This window comes from Phytophthora sojae (assembly GCF_000149755.1).
Source record: "Phytophthora sojae unplaced genomic scaffold PHYSOscaffold_1, whole genome shotgun sequence".
NCBI lineage: Eukaryota > Oomycota > Peronosporomycetes > Peronosporales > Peronosporaceae > Phytophthora > Phytophthora sojae.
Genome location: NW_009258115.1, coordinates 8181666 through 8203010, shown reverse-complemented (window position 1 = coordinate 8203010; position 21345 = coordinate 8181666). Strand labels below are relative to the sequence as shown.

General features: G+C 52.9%; 6 protein-coding genes across 6 annotated transcripts; 2 read left to right on the top strand and 4 right to left on the bottom strand.

Moving 5' to 3' along the window:
- Nucleotides 1-5843: 5843 nt before the first annotated feature.
- Nucleotides 5844-7781, bottom strand: PHYSODRAFT_552565 (hypothetical protein; the record flags this gene model as incomplete). The annotated part of the gene is made up of 1 exon (XM_009518009.1): nt 5844-7781. The coding sequence occupies exon 1, from the start codon at nt 7731-7733 to the stop codon at nt 5844-5846; it is 1890 nt and encodes a 629-aa protein (XP_009516304.1). The 5' UTR covers nt 7734-7781.
- Nucleotides 7782-7846: 65 nt separating this feature from the next.
- On the top strand, nt 7847-8930 carry PHYSODRAFT_322612 (hypothetical protein; the record flags this gene model as incomplete). The annotated part of the gene is made up of 4 exons (XM_009518008.1): nt 7847-7945; nt 8026-8556; nt 8639-8748; nt 8822-8930. 4 exons carry the CDS (start codon nt 7847-7849, stop codon nt 8928-8930), a joined length of 849 nt encoding a protein of 282 aa, XP_009516303.1.
- Nucleotides 8931-10695: 1765 nt separating this feature from the next.
- Nucleotides 10696-12400, bottom strand: PHYSODRAFT_552564 (hypothetical protein; the record flags this gene model as incomplete). The annotated part of the gene is made up of 2 exons (XM_009518007.1): nt 10696-10910; nt 10988-12400. 2 exons carry the CDS (start codon nt 12398-12400, stop codon nt 10800-10802), a joined length of 1524 nt encoding a protein of 507 aa, XP_009516302.1. The 3' UTR covers nt 10696-10799.
- Nucleotides 12401-12631: 231 nt separating this feature from the next.
- PHYSODRAFT_469530 (hypothetical protein) lies at nt 12632-13235 on the top strand (the record flags this gene model as incomplete). The annotated part of the gene is made up of 5 exons (XM_009518006.1): nt 12632-12683; nt 12748-12833; nt 12918-12968; nt 13040-13102; nt 13176-13235. 5 exons carry the CDS (start codon nt 12632-12634, stop codon nt 13233-13235), a joined length of 312 nt encoding a protein of 103 aa, XP_009516301.1.
- Nucleotides 13236-13325: 90 nt separating this feature from the next.
- On the bottom strand, nt 13326-14432 carry PHYSODRAFT_474275 (hypothetical protein; the record flags this gene model as incomplete). Its single annotated transcript, XM_009518005.1, has 2 exons — nt 13326-13931; nt 14208-14432. The coding sequence occupies 2 exons, from the start codon at nt 14430-14432 to the stop codon at nt 13326-13328; spliced, it is 831 nt and encodes a 276-aa protein (XP_009516300.1).
- A 1459-nt stretch (nt 14433-15891) lies between these two features.
- Nucleotides 15892-16413, bottom strand: PHYSODRAFT_436473 (hypothetical protein; the record flags this gene model as incomplete). The annotated part of the gene is given in 2 exon segments (XM_009518004.1): nt 15892-16244; nt 16260-16413. Coding segments are annotated over 2 exon segments (507 nt in total), but the record flags the coding sequence as incomplete, so codon positions are not given.
- Between the last annotated feature and the right edge of the window lie 4932 nt (nt 16414-21345).

Below are 21345 nucleotides of genomic sequence, written 5' to 3'. Positions count from 1 at the left end.
GGTTCAATCCAGCCAAGCATGCGGGAATGCTGCCAGAGATGGCGGAGAAGATGTTAAACTAGGACGCTCGCCGGGTTGGAATCCGGTACGAGCCGAGCGTTCTAGATATTGCATCTATGCATTTGTGAACAAGACATCGACAGATCCAGTTCGCAAACGACAGGATCTACGCGGTAATACATGTAATCTTCATGGGAAACGTACTGCTGTGGTCTCAAGTCTCCGACAAGCTGATGACCACTCCAGATCCGACACGACAGTGGAAATGGATTTGGACCCGGAGGCACGTCAGGGATACTGGAAGCAGCAGGATCCAGACCAGTGGTTTAAGCCTGCCGAAGGTGAAGACACGGCTGGATCCAGATCCAGGCGTGTTGCTGCGAACTGGCGGACCACGGATCCAGAGTCTTCGTATCTCCTACCCGGAGAATCCCGAGGATACTGGAAACAACATTCGCCAGGGAAATGGTTCCGTCAAGCCAAGATCCACGGCAAGATCAACAATGAGAAAGCGATCTTACTCCTAGATACAGGTGCCGAAGTGTCCATCGTGGATACCGCCTTTGCTCGTAAGGTTGGGTGCTACATCGACAGGAGTCAGAGCCAAGAGTGTGTTGGGATCGGAGACAACGTGTATACAACGGAAGGAAGAACGCGGATCAAGATTACCTTGGGCGGATACCTGGTGTATTTCTTCGACATTTGGGTGGGTGATCTATCTGGACAAGAGGCCATCCTCGGTATGGATTACATGGTTCCGGCCGGGATCCTGCTAGATCTGGCCGACGGGACTCTCTGCCTGCCCGATGAAGTCCGGATCCAGCTCAGCGGACGCCGTCCACTCTACAGTGACAAGACGCAGTCCGAGAAGCTGGATCGATACTTGCAACTTGGGATCGGAGAGTCCGCGGAGCTGCCCATGCGTCTGCGAGGATCGGAACACGACAAGCTGTGGGTTACGCGAGGGGATCGATGGGTGCCAACGGTGATCAAGGGCCCAGGCAAGTTACGGTACCTTCAGATCACGAACATCGGATAGAAGGAACTGGTGTTGCGCCAGAGCCTCCAAGTCAGGATGTGGCTGGCCGGAGACCGAGTCCCGCGGATCCAAGGCTGCGTGTCCATCGGATCCCGCCGCTACATGGAGTGGCAGAACCTCGCGCTGCAGGCCACGACGGACGCTGGATCCGCGGAGGCGGAACCCCCGGAGGCCCCACCAGGGCCTATGGTGGAGCGCCCCGAGTACCCGACGCCGCTCGCAATACTGCAGAGACAGCATCCAGCACAAGTCCGACAGGTGGAGGCCAGATCCAAGGGAGCTAAGGATGGACAGGACGGATCGTCGTCAGATCCACCCGCCCAGACGACCGAAGGACACATCGCCGGGACGACAGGAATACCGCTGCCCCAAGCTTCAACTACGGCTCATGCTTTAGATTCACGGCCGGAGGAGCTGCTTGAGTATGTACCAAGCTTAGATCCAGCAGCTGAAGGTCCGCCGAATTCCGATCCAAGTGGTGGAGACTCCGTGGGAAGAGGCGCGCCGACCACCCACGCGACGGGGTTAACTGAGTGCAGGACGGACACCGTGTTGGGTGATGAAGCGTCGCGACGGGTGTCGATCCTAGGCCCATCCCCCCAGGTCCGATCCCAGGATCTTGGGTGTGGACAGGGTGAACGGACTGTTGAACATCCACCGGAGTCAGATCCGGTGTCAGCAGCAGACGGCGAAGCGACACAGCTGAGGGTGCCCCGGGTAGCGTCTACCCGGGTGCAAGAAGCCCAAGCTGCTGCGCCTAATCGTACACCCGCTCCCGATCCAGACGAAGCTCCTGCTGAATGCGCGCCCGGCTTGGATCCAAACGCCGATCCCAATGTCGAAGACTCGCTGGGATCAGACGATGGATCGACAGACCAAGGTCCGACAACTGGCACGCAAGTCTGCGAAGGGGGGCTAGATCCAGCTGATATGGGACAGGCGGCCCATCCCGTTGTCGCATCGGGTGGTAATCACGAAGAGACAGGGGGCGGATCTGCAGATTCAACAGATGGTGCTACGGGACAGGTCATGGATCCAGTGGAACGTCAAGTTGCAGATGGTGAGATGGGACAGGGTGCAGCTCCAGACGGAGAGAAGAGACAGGAATCAGGTCCGACGTCAGATCCAACGGCCAGCCCCGATCCAACGACCACTGAAAATCCGCGGTACAATGACTCGGAGGCGGATGACCAAGTCTGTTACCATGTGAGTGGGGATCTACACGCGGAAGACCTTGAAGCTGAGATGGCCGTATTACCCGAAGTTACTCCGGCTACACAAGAGGTGACAATCGAAGACATCCAAGTGGGGGATCCAGATGTTAATACGGCGGAAGAGATTGACCGGCTTCGGCGACGGATATGGAGGCGCCGACACCTGCTGATTGGCGAAGACAACGCGCTGCCTCCTGCGCGAGGCGTCGTGTGTGACATCGATGTCGGGGATGCTAAACCCATTGCCCAGCGTGTGCGGAAGGTGGCGCCGCAGTATCTCGGATCTGATCAAGGGATTGCTCGGTGCCAAGATCATTAAGGATTCAACTTCCCCATGGGCATCCCCGATCGTGGTCATCATCAAGAAGAATGGATTGGATATAAGGTTGTGTATTGATTACCGACTGGTTAACAATCTGACCAGACTGATGATCTACCCGATGCCCTTGATTAACGATCTACTGGAGGATCTGGACAAAGTGTTGTGGTATTGCTCGTTGGATAAGGCCAGTGGATTCTGGGTGGTGACTATGACCGATCGGGCTCGTGCGATTTCCGCTTTCATCACCCCGTTCGGATTGTACGAGTGGAACCGGATGCCCTTCGGGTGGAAGAATGCGGCTCAGATATATCAACGGATGCTGGACAACGCGCTGTATGGGTTCACCCGGATCCCACAGTTGGAAGGTGGATCGGGATCGGACAGCAGATCGAAGGTCACGTGTGGGATTGGATCGAAATCACTGGATCTGGATCTGAGGTCAGGAGAGCCTGAGGACCCTGGCAAACCGTCGGTACTTGGACGGTGATCCTACATTGACGACATCTTGGTGACCGCTGGATCCTGGGACCACTTGTGCGACCGGGTGGATGCTCTGCTGGACGCGTGTGATAAATGGAATCTTTCGATCAGTGTGGTAAAAAGCTTCTGGGGCAAGAGCAAGGTGGAGTATCTAGGCCATCGAGTGTCCCATGCTGGATTGGAGGCGAATCCTAAGGATCTATCAGCCCTGACGGATCTACCCTTCCCAGGGTCACTCCGATCCATGCAGTCATTCCTCGGCAGCCTTAACTATTACAGTCGGTTCCTGGAGGACTATGCGATCTACGCTGCAGTTCTCTATGAGCTACGAGAAGTGGATTTCGCTGCGATGAGTAAACCGGACAACCAAAAGCGCATCCAAGTCACCATGGGTTTGACGACCCCCGACCCAATGGATCGTGACTCGTCGGATCCATTAGGGATGAGGACGGTGGATCTACGACTTCGATCCACGGAAACTTCCGACCTGGAGGCGAAGGATCCTGTCGGCGTGAGGACGTTGGATCCGGAAGCGTGCGACCCAGGCAATGTGGATCTACGCTGGATCCGAGCTCATCGGGCGTTCGCGACACTGAAGGAGAAGATGGAGAGGAATCCAGTCCTCCGACACTTCAATGTGGATCTGCTGCCAGTGGTAGTGTATGCTAGTGAGTGGGCCATTTCGGCCGCTCTGATGCAGGAGTAGGACGGGATCCATTACCCAGTCACCTTCACCAGCCGCACTCTGAAATCGAACGAGCTCAATTACGGCGTCGTCGAAAAGGAGGTGCTAGCCCTGCTGCGGATTCTGGATCTGAGCTACAATATGTTGGTGGGTCGCCAGATCCGGGTCCTGACTAGGCACTCGACGCTGGCCTGGCTGTTTCGATCCACTGGTCTGTAAGGACGGTTAGGACAGTGGGCCGCACTCCTTTCGCCAGGGACTCTTGAAATTATGAAGTGCGCAAAGGGCGAGGATGAGTTCCTAGGAGCGCTGGCAGCCAGTATCACACCCCGATCCAAGGTGGATCGGGCCTTGATCGACATCGCGCCTAAGAAGGAGTCGCGACGCAAGATCCAAGCTCCGATCCCGACAGTACAACCTGGTGAAGAACTCTATGTGCTCAGCTTTGATGGATCGGCGCGTGTCAAGCGACGAGGAGGCGCCGACAGTGCGATTCTTTGGAAACTGCCAGGGTGGATCGTGGTGAAGGCTAGATCCGGGTATGCCGAAGGCCTTACCGTCAACAAAGCAGAATATCACGGACTTCTGCTATGCTTGGATCTACTCGAAGACGAGGCGCAGCGACGACTTGTGATCTGTCGTGACTCCAATCTGGTGGTCCGCCAGGTCCGAGATGATATCGACTGCAAGGCACCTGGATTGACGCTGTTGAGGCAGAAGGTGCTGGATCTACTACGTGTTTGGCCCAACCATGAGCTGGTGCATGTCAAGCGCGACTGGAACGGTAGTGCCGACAGTCTCGCTAGCGTGGCACTTCAACGTCAAGCCGGAATCATAGTTGAGGATGAAGCGGACATGCAGGATCTAGTCACCCTGAACCGCCTGGATGAGATCCTGGTGGTGAAGACTGAAGAGGATGCTCCCGACGCTCGGGTGTCGCCCGTAACAACCCGAGCTGGTGCAAGATCCCGATCCAACTCCCGACCTACATCCAATCCACAGGTCCTACAGGAAGAAGTGGTGAGAGACCTCCGGATGGCTAGGATCCGCCAAGCGCAGGACGAGGAAACGTGGGTTTCCGGCTTGAAGAAGTATCTGGCGGGCGATATTCAAGGTCTGACGCAGGAGGAAGCCCGATCCTACGGTATTATTGCGATGGATTACGAAGTGGATCGGAACGACCTGCTCTTCTACTGCCCTCCGACGAAGAAGGTGGAGGCGGATCGCGATGGATTGATGAGGCTAGTGCTTCCAGAGACGCTGCAGCGAGTATCCTTCATCACTACCCTGTCCGTCTGGAAGGAGGCCACCAAGGGATCGGCCGTACCTACCAGCGGATCCGAGATTACTTCCATTGGAGAGGCTTGTATCGGAGTGTCCAGCAATATGTCGGAGAGTGTGTGGATTGCGAAACCGGCAAAGGGCGGCCCACGATCCAAGGCGAGTCGCCTGGCAACATCCAAGCCACATACCCGTTCCAGATGATAGCGATGGATCACATACCGTCGCTGCCCAGATCCAACAAAGGTAATACCGAGTTGTTGATGTGGGTGGATCTGTTTACCGGGACTGTCACACCGGTAGCTTACATGTATAAGATAATCATAAAAGCGTATATAACGTTTAGAAAACGGATAAGTAGGTTTGGCCCTAACCTACTTATAAGTAGTAACACAAACCTACTTACGTTGCAACAAATCGAGGGTAATCTACTTGAATAGCTTAATTGCTCCCATGGAAATTGTCAGCACGTACTCGACGAGAAGTGCTGTGGGTACTACGAAGAGTGGGTATTCATCAAGACGGAGTACAATCCCGACCACGATGTGTTCACTGTGAGCACAGACCGAGATGTTCTGACGCAGTCCACCAACAAGGAGCCAACGCCCGAAGACATGGCACGCATCGCCGGAAAAATCACGAGTTTGATCCGAAGCAAGGAATAGGACTACAGTAGTGCAAAGTCATAAACGAACGCTCCTACTTGGAGTGCAGGTGGAACATGGTCAGAGAAATGAAATTGAAGGTGGATGGTGCACGTACAACTTGTCTTGATTTCCTTAGTGCCAACCATTTACATTACTTAAAGTATAACTCTTTGAATCATGCTCCTTGGGCGGACAAGGCTCGGAGTTGCTTTCGCCAGAAGGAGCTCGGTTTGTACATTTGTTCCTTCTCCCTCTGGGCCGCAAAACACTCGGCGTGAGGGGTTGTTTTCACCACGGCGACATTCAAGCCGCAGCGCTGGGCTCGCATCTGTGAGTGAAGCGTCCATTGCTTCGATAAATAGTCGTACCGATGCACAGTGTCCAGATACTCGTCCTTCTTGTTGGAGCCCCCCAGGCAGAACAAGAAGGATTCACTGAGAAAACTGAACGCGACGTGGCCGCTCCGACAGTCTGCAAACGCGTCGACGTCGCTCCACATCCCGCTGTTCAGGTCCAGCCGTTCACTTGTGTTCATTCGCGCGCCATGCCGAGACTCGCCTCCAAACACAAGAATGCTGTTGCTGTGTTCCTGGACCACAGCCGCGGGGCCATTCCGCGCGTAGCGCATGCTGGCAATGGACGTCCATTGATTGGTCTGTGGATCAAACACTTCGACGCTCTTCAGATGCTTTCTGCCGTCATAACCACCGATTGCATACACCAAGCCATTTAGAGCGACGACAGCAAGCCCGCTGCGCCCCGTCGACAGCGGCGGGATCTGCTCCCACTGCAGCTTCCGTAGATCAAACCGCTCAACGGAAGACAAATGCGCTTGTCCATTAAACCCTCCCACGGCATAGATGAAGTCCCCCACGACAGCTGCACCCAAGTAACTGCGCGCGTGTGTCATCGGCGGCATAGCTGTCCACACATTCGCCTCCGGGTCGTATCTCTCCATGGTCTTGTGGTGCTGCGAGCTGCTGCTAGTTCCTCCCATGACGTAAATCTTGTTATCTCCAGCAACTGCCACGCCGCTGTAAGACCGTCGAGTCACCATCGGCGCCGCCGGGAACCACTCGCCTCGATGGAAATCCAGATATTCCACAGTATTCAACGCACCGGGGTTGTTGAACCCTCCAACCACGAATATGGTCGGAGTGAGCTGCTGCTGCGCGTTGTCCTCGATCTCGCTCAGCATATCACCTTCGATCCCTTCCTCTGCTGCAATGAACGACAGTCTCTCCTTGCTGTTCACCATGGCGTTGTCACTATTCCGTCGACTCAAGATCATTCCATCCAGCGCGACGTCCCCAGAGCTCCGCGGGCTCTGCAGCGCGACCGACAGCTCCCTCTTCCTCGTCGTGGGGTCGTGCATTATCCAGACCTTCACCGCCGCGTCGTCCGCGGACAAGTCCACCGAGCTTTTAACCTCCTGGTGCCTCAACACCTTGAGCACCGCGTCCAGCGACAGGTTCTTGAAGCCCTCACTCTGGTATACCTCACAGAAGAACGTGTCAATCATAGCGCGTGCCGCGCGCGCCAGCAGGCGACAGGCCGCGCGCATCTGCAGCTGCTCGCAGCACACGTAGATGTCGGCGCAGTTGTGCACGCTGAGCTGGAGCATGAGCTGCTTGCAGCAGATCTCCACCACCTCCTGCAGCTCCAGGCGGCTGGCCGCGTGCAGCACCGACAGGATCGTGTCCCCGGCCACGCGCAGCTCCCCCACGTACATGTAGCGCAGCAGCTCGCGGAAGGCGGCGACGGGCACGCCGGGCAGCGGCACGCGAGGCGTCGGCTGGCGAGACTCGCGCATGCCGCCGGTGAACAGCGCGCGGAAGAACGGGCTGGCGGCCGCCAGCACCACGCGGTGCGCGGCCACCTCCTCCTGTTGTTGCTGAGTCTCCTGGCCGAGTGCCTCGGGCTCCAGGAGCAGCACGACGTCCGTGAGCTCGTGGCGCCCCCACATGTCCAGCAGCTTCTGGCGCTGCGCGTGCTGCGCCTCGACACTGCTGCAGACGGGCGAAAGCTGCGCCGCGCGGCTGCTGTTCTCCATGCGCGAGGCCATCGCGTCTGTGGCTAGCGACTGGGTGCCTTCCTTCCTCGCCGACCTCTCGTACGGTTCTCAGATTCGATACTGACGTTGAATATGGAAGAGGCGCGTGTCTGAGTGAATGGGTGATGTTGCGCGAAGGTTATGTGAAGGACGTGGAAGGGGAGGTGTACCGCCGGGACGGGTACAGCTGCCTCAACTCGACCATGCGCGAGCTGATGCGAGGGGTGTCATGGATCGAGTCTATACCACCGAGTTATGCGATGAGACCACTCATGTGGATAAGGTGTTCACTAATGCTCCTCAGCACGCCATTCATGTGATCGCAGTAGCTCCTCTGCTTCAATGCATGGTCCCGGGCGATGACGCTTTCGTGGTCAAATTGGCAGATATCGCCTCGCTAGGCGAGTTGAGGCAGCGAATCAAACGAACTAGGCCGCAACGCTTCGAGTCAACGCCGGCAAACGCGATCAGCATTTACGTAGCGAAGGAACAAGATAAGTGGCTTGGTGTGGAGTCAGACGAAACCGCAGTACTAAAGCGCGGGGAAACCACAAGTCGGGTGAAGGCGTTCATGTCGAAACGCGCGAATTCGCTGACCGATTTGGGGAATCCGTTTGCAGACCTGCAGTCCATTCACGTTATTGCCCTGAGCCCCGAATATTCCCTTCGACGCGCGCCCACGGGGGTGCTCGGGAAGCGACGAGTGTACTGGGACGCTCTGAACGAGAAGCTCCCGAAGCTGAATAATGGCAAACCAATTAGTCTGAGCAAGATTAGCTGGAACACCATTCGTAACTTCTACGAGGAGGAAACGTACGAACAGCCAGTCCATCCAGTAAGTGCCGAGGTTGTTCGAGCGATTCAGGCACGCCTGAAAAATAATTTCCGGCGGATGCAACGCATGGACACTGATTCAGTGTCCATTCTGCTTCAGTGACACTGAAGCAGAATGCACGACGATTCTATTCAATCTCTTTAATGAGGCGCTTGACGCGGTGGGTGACGGAAGTGTCAAGATTCGCATGCAGTACCCGCTGAAGCCGGCGGCAGATAGAATCCTGGCGAGGTGTTGCGGATTTCTCCTTTTACTACGAAAAAAGGTTTGTACGCGTGATGGAGACGAAGAAGATCAGCACCGCCAAATCCGAAGACGACAGCGAGGACGACAAGACCAATGAAGAGAGGAAAGAGGAAGAAGATGATGACTAAGCGTGCAAAATCCGGAGGAAGAATTGCAGAACGGATTCGCACAAGCCGTAATGGAGATTGCCAACACAAAGCGACTGAAGAACGGCAGCAAGGCTGTGCGAGGGATTGTCACCAACTTCAATCGATGGACGTTTATTGAGCTGGAATACCCGAACGACAACAACGGAAAGCGCATCGTGCGATGCTACGCTTATCGAAGATGCTACCGCCGATCTACCTACAGATGAGGACCTCAAGCGAGTCGTTGGCAAGCTTCTGCACGTGCTTCTGGACTAAACAGACATCGCAGTGCCAGATGGGTAGTTCTCGTATTCGGTCGTTGGCTGGCTTCGCTGACTATCTTCGTGCCGCTCTCGATTGTTGGTAATTGTCAGCGTGTTCTCTGCGACTATGGCCGCGGCCGAATTGGCAAAGCTGTTCCTCGCGAATCTGTGGAAGAGACCAGCATTATAATGATTATTTACCAGTAAAACCGAGCTCAGCTCCACTGAGCTGAAGACAAGCTACGAGAGCGCACCACGATGAACCGCTTGGTTATTTGTTCGAGCGTATCACAACATAATGATAGCGTGTAAAGCATACGCCGACGAAGCTGAGTAACCCCCGTCGGGATAACAACTGCTTCCTGCCCCTTTTCGCCTGCATGCACGGAGACGCGCGTGATGAATGACTGTACCTACAGCCTTATCCACGAGGCGGATAAAGATGTGTTCCAAGTTCGCAGCGAACGCAGCAGTGTGGCCGAATAGCTGCGCTTGCTACTCCAGAAGCAGCCAATCCTACGCGCTCAATCAGAAGTCGTTCGTTGAACTGGAGCACGACTGTATGAGGTAGCGATGCTAAAACCAGGCAAAACTGCTGACGAAGAAGATGTTTGTAGTTCGACACCGACGCAGAGACGTTAGCCACTAGTCCATACGGATCTGTAGCGTTGACATTTCACTGCAAGTACAGTGACACCTCCCTAAATGAACCCCTCTAACTGACCATGTGTTCCCTATCTGGTTAGGATTCCTCGACTGCAAACGGGATTATATGAATCTCACTATAGGTGTTCAATAATGGATCAAAAACCTCTTTATTCTCTAAATGGTCGCCATTGTTGGCGCCTCAACCCTCTAAATGGACGCCGTAGTAATAGATCCAAACTCATATATTTTTCTCTATCACTTGCCTGCCTCCTCCCACGTATGCCATTGCTACCACTACTCCCGCCACAACAAATCGAGCGAAGAGAGAAATTGTATTTGGGATGCTAAGTTGGAGCAAAGAGTTTGCAGTAACTGCAAGCTTGTGATAAATAAGTTAGCCACAGTATTTTACAATCAGCGCAGCGTACATATATATTTTACGAAAAACTAAAATATTATGATGTCGAGACAACTAGGGGCTATGCAGTAGATACCAAGCAAAAGATAAAACTGGCAGGATATCGGGACAACAAATATTCCTATAACCTCACTAAATTGAAACTCACGTACAACCTGAGGGGATGCGACTCTGCTAATACCAATGATAAGAAGGAATAGGAACAGACAATACCGCGCCTACCGTTATTGGTTGAGTTCTGATTGTGTGAAGACGAAACAAAACCAGAATACGAAAATGCTGGAGGGGTACCAGGTAAAGAAAGCCCTTGTGCACCTAACATATGAAAATGTAGCCATTAGAAATGTAGCCATTTCTTTATCTGCTCAATTCTTTAACTGAAACAGCGTATTAGACCGAGCGAACTGGGTGCCATTTATAGAGGTGTGACTGTCCTATGCGTAAAAAAAGTCTTCGTATTTATTGCTTTGCAGTGCTGCGATCTCATACTCCGTCTCTGTAGCACGGATTCTCACCAGAAAAAAACTCTCAACCGCAGAGTTAGACAGCCGAACCGTAAGCAGACAGCAAGGCGTCCCCGTGGAATTGGCGCCATCCAGACACCAAGTCATCATACTCCTTGGGGTGGTTGCGGTTGAACGCAACAGGGTCCTAGTAGGCAAAACATCAACACATCGCGTTCAGTACCACCACTAACAGGAAAACAACACAGGACATCAGTCGCTTACCTCTGCGAAGCAAACGAAAATCGTGTGCAGTGCTGCGATGATCACATGAGCCAAGATCAGAGCCATTGTGAAGCCTACCATGAACCCAATCAGAGCCATCGTTCCGTAAACGCTCATACGGGACCCCAGCGCCGTGAACCACTCCACGGGGGAGAAGCGCACCATCAGCAGACCAACACAGCAAGTGACGATACCAATACCCAGCGCACCAAACGACAGTGCGCCCGAGGTCAAGTCGTCGTTAATCACGGCCGTCCATCCGCGGTTGTTGAACAGATCCATGACAGCCTTTCCACTTGTGCGGAACGGGTAGCCGTACACTCCGACGTACACGTACGCCCATTGGTTAAAGTACTCCATAATGTCCGCCAGACAGCTGACGATGCACTCGGCCATGCAAGCCAGACAGGCGAGTCCGTTGTTGTTTTCTTCATTGGCACGGCGTCTGGCCATGTTCGCCATCGTCTTGAGCGCCTGCAGCACCGCCACGATCAGGGAGCCGAAGCAAATGGATCCGAAGCTCGTCGTCACGGAGCGATACAGCGCGCCGACCGTGGCCTTCTGGGCGTGGGGCTGGTACCACCAGGTCGCGACGACTCCCGCCGTCGTGCACGTGAGGATGTTCTGCAGCACTTGCTGGCCCCAGTACACACTCACGAGCATGTAGAACAGCGCCACATAAGCCGGCAGTCCCACGCAGAGGCCTCCATGGTTGCGTCCGCGACTGGCGAGATCGATCTCGCGGTCGCAGTCCGGGTCCGCCTCCAGGAAGATCTGGTGCATGCCCAGCGCGGCCACGGCCCAGAGGAACATCCAGGCCAGCTGCTGCAGCACCAGCACGAAGGCCACCGCGAAGACGGACGAGTGCTGCTTGAGCGCCGTGCAGGCCGCCTTGAGATTGGCCGACGCGAAGCCGATGCGGTTCTGCACGGCGTAGATGTACCAGACGTTGATGGCGGCCATGAGCAGGAAGGCCAGCGCGGCCCACGCGTTGACCGAGAAGGTGGTGACCGCGAAGCCCAGCACCATGAACACGTTGAGCCACAGCGCCACGCGGATCATGGAGGCCGCGTACGCCATGAGCAGCTTGATCCAGGCCAGGGACAGCAGCGTGCCGAGCACGCAGAGCACGGCGATCATCGTCCCGGCCACCGAGTGGCCCGTGGGCACGCGCCCGTCGCTGCGGTTGCGCCCCATGTCCTCCTTGAGCGCCGGCACGCCCTTCCAGAAGGCCAGCGCGGCCAGAGCCACCACGTTGGAGAGGAAGAGCGCGGCGTAGAGCCAGTCGTTGCACTTGGGCGCCGGCGGCTCCAGGCGGAGGCTGTTGACGGCGCTCGAGGGCGGCGAGCGCCGCTCCTTGCCGCCGCTCGGGCTCATGAGCATGGGGTCCGTTTCGCCCACGGGGGTGTACATGGCCTCCGAGTCTGAGTCTGAGTCGCTTGCGGGCGTCGTGGTGAAGAAGAGGAGTCAGCGAGACTGGTGTCTCTTTGTCTCTTTGAGGTGCGGATAGAGAAAATAAAACGGGAGTTGGCGCGACGCGATTGGCTGGAAAAAGAGAGATCTTCAGATGGGAAGATGGTGTGGCGCACATATAGTTGGCGAACATAGGAGTGATTGTCACTTTTGAACTGCTAAGTTCGAGGCATGGCAGATGCGGATGCAGCGGCGGCGGCGAGGCCTCTGGGCCCAGCGAAAGGTGGGGAAGAAGGAGACTATTGGCTGAGTGAATGGGCTGGCTGACGTTGTTGTGGTGGTGGCAGTGACGCTGCAGTTTGTGGCGGTGGGCAGCGCACCGCTGATGAAGCGCACCAAGTTCACCGTCAGCGGGCACGACCAGCTCAGTGTGGTGGGTGGAATCAGATCTTGTGGGCTGGGCTGGGTGAGGATTGGGTCTTTTAATGCAATGCTAACGGGGTTTTATTCCGCCTAGGTGTACAAATTCTTGAGGAAGCAGCTCCGACTCAAGGACAATGAGTCCTTGGTAGGCTGAATGCTCTTGTGGATATTGAGTTGGATCGAGTTTTATAACTGGGCTTCTGGGTGTGGTGGTAGTTTGTGTATTGCAATAGCTCCTTTGCGCCGTCACCGGACCAGAGGCTCAGCTCACTGTTTGAGGTGGAAAAAAAAGATTTTGGTCAAGAAATTCGTTCAAGGAGCTGATTTTGTGTTTTCGTATTTGTCGTCGTAGAGCTTTCAAGTGGGGAATGTATTGGTGCTAAACTACAGCCTGACGCAGGCCTGGGGATAATGCAAGTTAATTCCACAAGGTATCTGTGACTGAGTGCTTTGATATGTGTTCCCGATCACAATGCACTGGGACGGTGGCTGCTTAGGTCGCCTACACGGATCCAACCAAGGCCTCGACTTCGGCACGGGAGGCCTCGTGGCGTTGCTGGAGCTGCTGCAGCTCGGCACTGAGCTCATCGTCGTCCGAGTCGTCGTCGATGACAGTGTTCGGGTTCCTCGCCGTCGGGATCTGCGCCTGCGTGCGGGCAGTCCCCAGACTTGCAGTCGGAAGATCTCCTTCTGCCGAGTCCGATCGTTGCGACAGCCGTGGCTTGGGCACGCGTTTCGCGAACGCAAGCCCCTTCTCCCGCGTTGACTTGGCTTTCGCAGTGGCTTTCTGCTCATTACCGGACTCGGTAGGTTTCTTGGCTTGGGCGTTTTTGTTGATGACGCGCAGGTTTTGCGAGAAGGCTTTGATCCGTTCATTCTTGGCGCGCTTCTCGACAAGTTCGTCGGTATTGAGGTCCGGCTGCAATTTTCCCAATTCGTAGTATCCGTCCGGCTTCTCCTTCTTGTACTGGGACAGCTTGCAAGGCTCGTACTGCACGGGGCGAGCCTTCCGACTGAACGCGAGTTGGTCCTGATCCGTGATGACGCGGCTTTCGTTGATTTCTCTCGGGGATCGGCACTCCTTCGGCGAATTTTGTGTTGGTGCATTCTTGACGGTCCGGTCTGGAGGCCGAATTGAAAGGGCTTGGCGAGGAGCTTGGGCGTCTGCGTAGTCGTCTCTCACGCGGCCGGGGATGCGAGCTGGCTCATAATACTCGTAGTTGGCCTGTCCTCGAGCACCCTTGGACTCGTACGGGTTTGCTTTGCCCCTCGGAGACACCACTGGAGGTTCGTACGGTGCATTTTTTGCTGGTGAACGCTGCGTATGAATGGGGGGTGGGGGTGCTGCTTGACTTACTGCAGGTTGACCGCGGTCTGCACGAACCTGGACCTTCGTTGGCTGCCTCAACATGGTTTGACTGGTATTGCTGTCGTGGTTCATGTTGTTGTTCCCGGTAGGACGCTGCTGCGGTTGCTTTTCATGCTGCTGAGGCTGCGATCTACGCTTTGGGGCCCCAACGCGAATTTCTTCGCTCCCATCCGCTTTCTTCAAGTGGCCTTGCGCCGTCACCGTAGCGATTTTGCCCTGGAAGCGGTCCAGGAAGCTCATGCTTCCACTCGAAGATGTGTATGACGGCGCGTCTGCAGGCTGCAGGGAACGGACAAACCAAAAACAACTCGAAATAGGTCGCAATCGGGGGGGGGAGGGCAATTATAGCTTGGGAACATTTCTCGCCGCAAACGTTTTAGGGGTATCGATTGATATCTACTCGCTCCAATGGTTGCTATGGATATTGTGAATTCCGGCCAAATTTTCCAAATCGCGGCGGTTTGGAGACCCCGCTCCAATCGCCAAATACAAAACTCAAGTCATTTGCTCAATCTCCGGGCCCAAACCATATGGTCCAAGTGCCCGCATGTCAAGACCAATTCGTACTTAAACGGGTGCCTAAAACCAATCCTAGTGGCCACGGTGATTGGCCGGAGATTTGGCTTGGGCGGTTCAACAAACCGCCCGCGGAAATTTTGAACAGAACACACAATACGAGACGACGGCAAACAAAATGTTACTTATCAAACTAAGTACGAATCGCGATTTAGGCGCATAATTGGAAAGAGGGATGTCTCCTCTTTCGTTTGAGCCCCTCCCGAGCTTCTGGTATGAAGAAACGACCGAGAACGAGACCGTAAAAAAATATATGTCCGACTTCAACCCCGAAAGGGAATTTTTGTTTTGATGAACTGGTGTAAAATTAGTCAGCGAATCCGACAATGTTGTCCGTTTTAGCTAATTCGAAGCCTGACAGTGTTAGAATCTCACTTTTGTGCCGTCACTTCAAATCACCAGGGGTATATTTTTGAATTGTTTTAGAAAATTTGATATCTGGATGTAAGTAACATTTTGAATGAACTGTGGACATAAGTATCATAATGATCGACTACAACCTTGGGCTGCCTATTCTTGCTCAGCAGGCAGATCCGCAGTAGCTTCGTGCTTCTTGTTCTTTTGCGTCTTCTTTGCTGCAGTAGCCCTCTTCTTTGCTGGGTTCTTTTTCGTCGCAACAGCCTCCGTGATACCACGCTGGTCTTGGTTAGCCTTAGCCACCACGGCCATTGCCGCGCGATGCTCACGTCATGCTTGTTTCCGTGACTTGGCATCTTCTCCTTCCCGCTCGCTAGGCTTGGCGTAGAGGGGATCGCTCTGAAATTCAGCAGGAACGTAGGGCCTGGTGTTGTGGTACATCTGCGCAATTTTCTTGGTGTTGCGGACAAGAGGGGACAGTGTCTCGATATGGTCCGTCATCATCCGCTGCCGCTTCTCCATCGTGGTGAAGATCCCGTCAATTTGACGGCTCAAACTAATCTCTACAGGTTCGCTCTCGGGGCCTTTCTTGCAGACAACGACGCCCGGCTGCGATGTGTCCATCGTGAAAATCTGGAACTTTTGGATGCCGTCAAGTCGTTTGTACAATTCGCTGAGAATAGGTTTGTAGGACTTGAACGCTGAGCTTCCGCGCGGCAGATGCACCGTGATTGGGCTCTTGGACGCCGAACTAACAGCCTCTACGAGCTGCATGCGTGTTGAGCCGGTTACCATACGCCTTGATCGACATGTTACCGTCTCGGATGCGCATCTTGTAGCGCTGCAAGGTAATGGGGACTACTCCATAGCAGAGCGCGAAAGTGGGTCGGCACACATGAACTACGTAGGGGAGGATGTACGGAAACTTCTCACGGTCACCCCGTCCTCTCTTACGCTCAACCGTGGGGGTCTGCATCAACACAGCCAGGAGCGTGTACAAGCTCGTGGTGCGCTCTTGCTTCGTCATCTGGTCCAGCGAGCACAGCAAAATCTCCAACTCACGAGCCTTGCCCTTGACGCACTCGTTCTCACACGCGTCCGCATGAATCACCTCAGTCACTCGGGCTCAAGGACTCGCGTCATTCAAAAAGATTCTAATATCCTCTTCATCTTCGGCTTCACTGCTCGCGCTCTCTGCTGTGAGCGGTTCCTCGTCGTCGCTGGGCGACGCCTCCGAATCAGGCGTAAAGTCGTCGTCGCCGCTGTCCTCGTTCACCTCACTCTCACTGGTAGCAGTGGGATCGACATCACAGACAGAATCGTCGGCAGAATCAGGCTCTTCATCTCCTTCGCGACGCCGAGCAGCAAGGGGTGCCGTGGCCGACAGAGTCAGCGCCGTGGAGGGGGACGTTGTGGCCGGCGGAGTCAGCGCCTGGGAGGGCGATGTCGTGGCTGGCGGACCCGACGTCGCGGCTGGCGGACTCGGAGCCGTGGCTGGCGGGCTTGGCGCCGAGGTGGCCGGTGGCGAGGCTGAGAGAGGCAGCGCTGGAGGTTGCGCAGGCTGCGCAGTTGGCGCTGCAGCGCGCGAGGTCGGTGCTGTCGGCGTCGTGGGTGGTGTCTGCATGGCTGTAGGTAGTGGTCCGAGTGGCTTTTCGAAATGGTATCCGTGCCGATACACCCCCTTCAAATTTTTGAAAATCAAAACTCCTCGTTTTCTCACGACTTCGCTTAGTTACGGTTTTGAACCTGGCCTCTTTTAAGGCGATTATCTCGATTACTCTAAATGGTGGATAAGCAACATTTATGTTGCCGTTGTCTCATATACGTTTCAGAAAGTCACTAAGACGCTCAGCAATCGAGAAAGATAAGTACTGTAGAGCGCAACTATCGGTATTATTATTTTTTTAAAATAAAAACACGGTCAGCTCGAATGTTCGTACACTCCACGCAAATTACAAGTTCTTCATTGCCACCGTGCTGAGCACGGTAGCACGGCGTGCTCAACACGGGCACCTGACACGGCCACTGCAAAGTGCTCGACCAGCACCTTCAAATCATCTTGACTTGGTTAAACTTTAGAGGTCAAAGTGCCAGCGACGCAGAAAGGCATAATCGAGTGTCACAGGTAATTGCATAGAAGTGACCGGCCGCGCTACGCTTGCCCCCCGCTGTTCGCTTGGCTCGCGATATATAGATTCTCTCACCTGGCCCAGCTCGCTGGAATGCTCGTCGCTGGGCCTGCCTCCGCAAAATAACGCGCGGCCCTGCTTCGCGGGCTCCCCACACGGGTTTGCTGCGGCTATTATACGCTCCTCACAACCGCTCGCCTCCGTTGGCGCCCTGTCTATGAAGTTACTGCGTCGCCCCGCCCATGGAGTGGTGCTCGAGCATTTTGTGGTGCTGTTCACAGGTCGAAGAGCTGTGCTTGGCCGGCAGAATTTTTTTGTAACTTACCGAAACCGGGTACCTTTCTAACCGAAATAGAGTACTTGTTAATGTAAAATAGTACATTTAAAGCTACGAATGGCTACAAGTATTACTCTGTAGCTCAGGGGTTGTTTGCTAAATTTAGCACTAAAATCAAGGACAAGTCTAAGATAAGACTAAAAATTACGAGTTATTACTGCTTCTGTGAATGGTTGCTAAGGATTTCATTGGTGACCCGGGTGGTGAACCCGGGGGGTTTCGCAGTTCGAAGCTACTTGAAGCATTAGAGCTAAGGAAGGGTAATGTACGCCGAAATAGTTTTAGATGAGGTTCGCCCAGTAGACAAGCCTGTATTCACACAAAAAATAAAACCAAATCAACCTGTACTAGATAAAAAGAAATTAAAATTGCGACGCTAGCTTACATCGTCGGATATCTCGTAGCCAAGTAAGTACTTAAAATTAAAACAAGCAGCAGACTCCGCGCGCGCAATTTCCCGTTAACATTATCAAAAACCTTGTGCTATTCACAGGCATCTCCTGCACCCGCTTCGCAGCCGCAGCAACTGCCGGGTAAGGTGATGTGTAGGCAGTAGATATTGGAAGTCTTCTTTAGTTTTGTACCTGTACTAGACCGCTATTGTGGATGCATGTCGCTCAGACTAGCTGCCATCGTGACGAGCATCAATAAATCGACGAATTTATAGCGCCGGTCCCGCCGGTAGTACATTTTACAGCTTGAACACGCTGCATCTGCTTCAACCTTCTGCTTCAACCTCACAAGTCGGGGAATACATACCTGGTAAGTGCTTTCGGTTCGTCTGCTGCAAGCTCAAACAAAGATTTTTGTTTGATGGGGTAGTTCGGACCGCTAAAATGCTACAAAATGAAACCAAACTCGATGGGCTCTTGTCGAGATCAATCATTCAAAATTAATCATTCAAAAACAAAACATGCCTTAAAAAAACAAAAGCGGCTCGAGGTTCTAAACGAAGCGCAGTTGACTAAGAGGTCGTAACTTTTGCCAGCGTATCGGCTAGCAGCAATAAATCGGTGTAATTAGTTTTCACTTGATACATGCATATGCCAAAGCTCTACTTGCCGCTGTGTATGGGTGTAAGGCGTTTTCTGAAGGAATCATCATAAATACGGATACATCGTATTCAGTGACAACATGGTATCCTGTCAATCTCAAGATAGTTTTGCTTTTACCTAAAAGGGGTTCAGCAAATAAGAATAGAAACAGTAGCAAGCAAGCTACCTTGGCTCGCACAACTTTAATATTATTCGTGGAAGTCGTGCCTAATCCACAAAGACTCGTTCCAATGAATGTGCAGGAATTCCCTCTTCCAGGATAAATTTACATGACCAATTAATCGGTTTCAGTCTCGTAGTCAACCGGCTCATAGAACTATGCATGTGGAATACGTTTGCAATATCATCTTCTAGTGTGTCTGAAAGAGGAGGTCATACAATACGACCGGGTCGATAGTATCAAAGCCAATGGGGTCAGTAAAGTACTACTTCGAAGTAAATTTTAAGTGTTCTGAACATATTATTAATACATAATATGTAATATTATACAAGTACGACGTAGTGCTGTGATAATGCCCGTATAGTTTATTGGAAGCTGTGGTTGGGCTCACGATCAGCATCATCAGGACGTATGCCTAACATTGAGCTCAACGTTGTAGAATATAGTTGTCAGTAGCTAGCTATACGATGCATGCTACTACGACGAACAAGGTAGCACGGGCTGCATTCTTGCATTCTTTCGACAAAAAAACGTAAATGTCGACTTTCTCGGGTTGCATACGATCTTGCCCTTCAGCGCGGCTCAACACCTGGCGATTCTAACGTATATGTAAAATTTGAGAATACTGTGACACGACATAAAATACGCGTCAACTGTCACAAAACTATGAAGTACAAAACAGCACATCATATTGGCTGGCGAATTTCTTGTTGTTCGTTGCACGACCTTGTCTACCGGACTTCATCTTGCCAGATATTTTCGTCGTAGTCTGTAGAACCCGTGTGTTCATGTCTAAGCTGGAAAACCTGGTTCACATCAAAAACAAACTACGGCTAAGCCGATCAGGCAAGTGCCCAACGAACAGGCCCAGTTTTTAATTAAAGTTTCGTTTCTGCGAGCAAGCCCAGAAATGGAATGAATCAAGTAATCGTCGATTCGGGTCACTTATCCTTCCTTGATGAATGCGGATCCACCCCAGAATTTTTGGGTCGAGAACTGGTTCAAACCACCTTCGAGGCCTAGCATAAAGTGGAGACGCTTTTTTTTAGAATAATACCAGTAAGGCGATCGAATACACATATTTTCTTGAGCAAGTGTGTACGTATCATACTGGTCACCAAGTGGCCAGGCGTGGCTTTCAACGTGCGTGGCTACTCCATTTGAACTTCTGAAAGTCTTTCACCCCCAGCGTGGCGGAACGGCACACTGCACGAGCTCCGCGACTACGATGTGACTTCAGGCGCAACTTTATTACAGAGCTAGCAGGCTACGATTTCAACTTATAATTCTCAATCAGTTGTCTGTCTATCTATCTGTCAATCCGAGAGCTGAATTGATTGAGGAAGATCCCAGGTTTCATGTGGCTTGAATGTCGTTCGATGTCATCCGCTAGGCGGGGAAGCTACGAATGTAGCGCGAATGTCGTTCGATGTCATCCAAAAACCTTCCCCAATCGACAGTTCTTCGAACTGCGAACAAAATCATCTACGCTATGCATCCGCTGAAGCATACTTTCTAGCTGGGCAACGCTTGTCAATATCTCGTGCTATCATGTCTGCTAAATCGAGCTATGTAAGCTGTACGTCTCAAATGTTGAAAGCTTAGTACATCGTCTCATCAGACATGCTCGCCAAACATGCAACGGAAGGTGTTAATATTGTCTTCACTGCAGATTTGGATACCTGCATGTTATTATAGGTGGCATTCTGGCCCATAACGAGCTCTGGTTCGAATGTAGACGAAGCGATGAGTTGCGTAAATTTTAATTTAAAAAATAAAAAGAGAGAGCGATCTATCTACCTGTTAGATGAGCAAATGCCGCTCATTTCGCGAAACTCTGACGATTGACTACTAAGGTTTCGCGGGTGCTGGAATAGTTCGTCCACAAGCGACTTCGGTGCGCCGCACATGCTGCGCACCAGGCACTCTCTGGATACTTTCCCCACTCAATACGATAGTGGCATCAAAATTCATAGCAGCAGGATTCTGCAGTAGCTTTAACTCTCTCTCTCTCTCTCTCTCTCTCTCTCTCTCTCTCTCTCTCTCTCTCTCTCTCTCTCTCTCTCTCTCTCTCTCTCTCTCTCTCTCTCTCTCTCTGTATATCTAGCTGGCCTAGCTCAATAGTTTGTGAGTGGAATGAAATGAAATTAGCGGTTATGTCGGCTGGCTACGCCCGGAGCCGCGCACGGCAGCAGCTCCGCATACGGGGAATAGTTTGTGAATGGATTCCAAGTTTTTGCTCCGACCCAGAACATTTAATGGCCACTTTGTTAAGTTTCCAGGCCAAAATGAGACACTGGTCGTCCTCAGTATCTTCTTGACGTAGTTCAAGAACTCGACTTAGTCGACTGTCACCAAACGGTTTATTTAGCAACTATTCATTCTTGCCAACAACGTTATCTTGCTACTGTAATGTTCATCAATTGATTTCTGAAGCCTTATTAACAGAAATGGCTCCAAGTCGGGCTCGCATACAAAACTAACTTGCGATTTGAACATGTTTCGCTGAGATCGAGCCATTATTGCTGGTAAATACCAG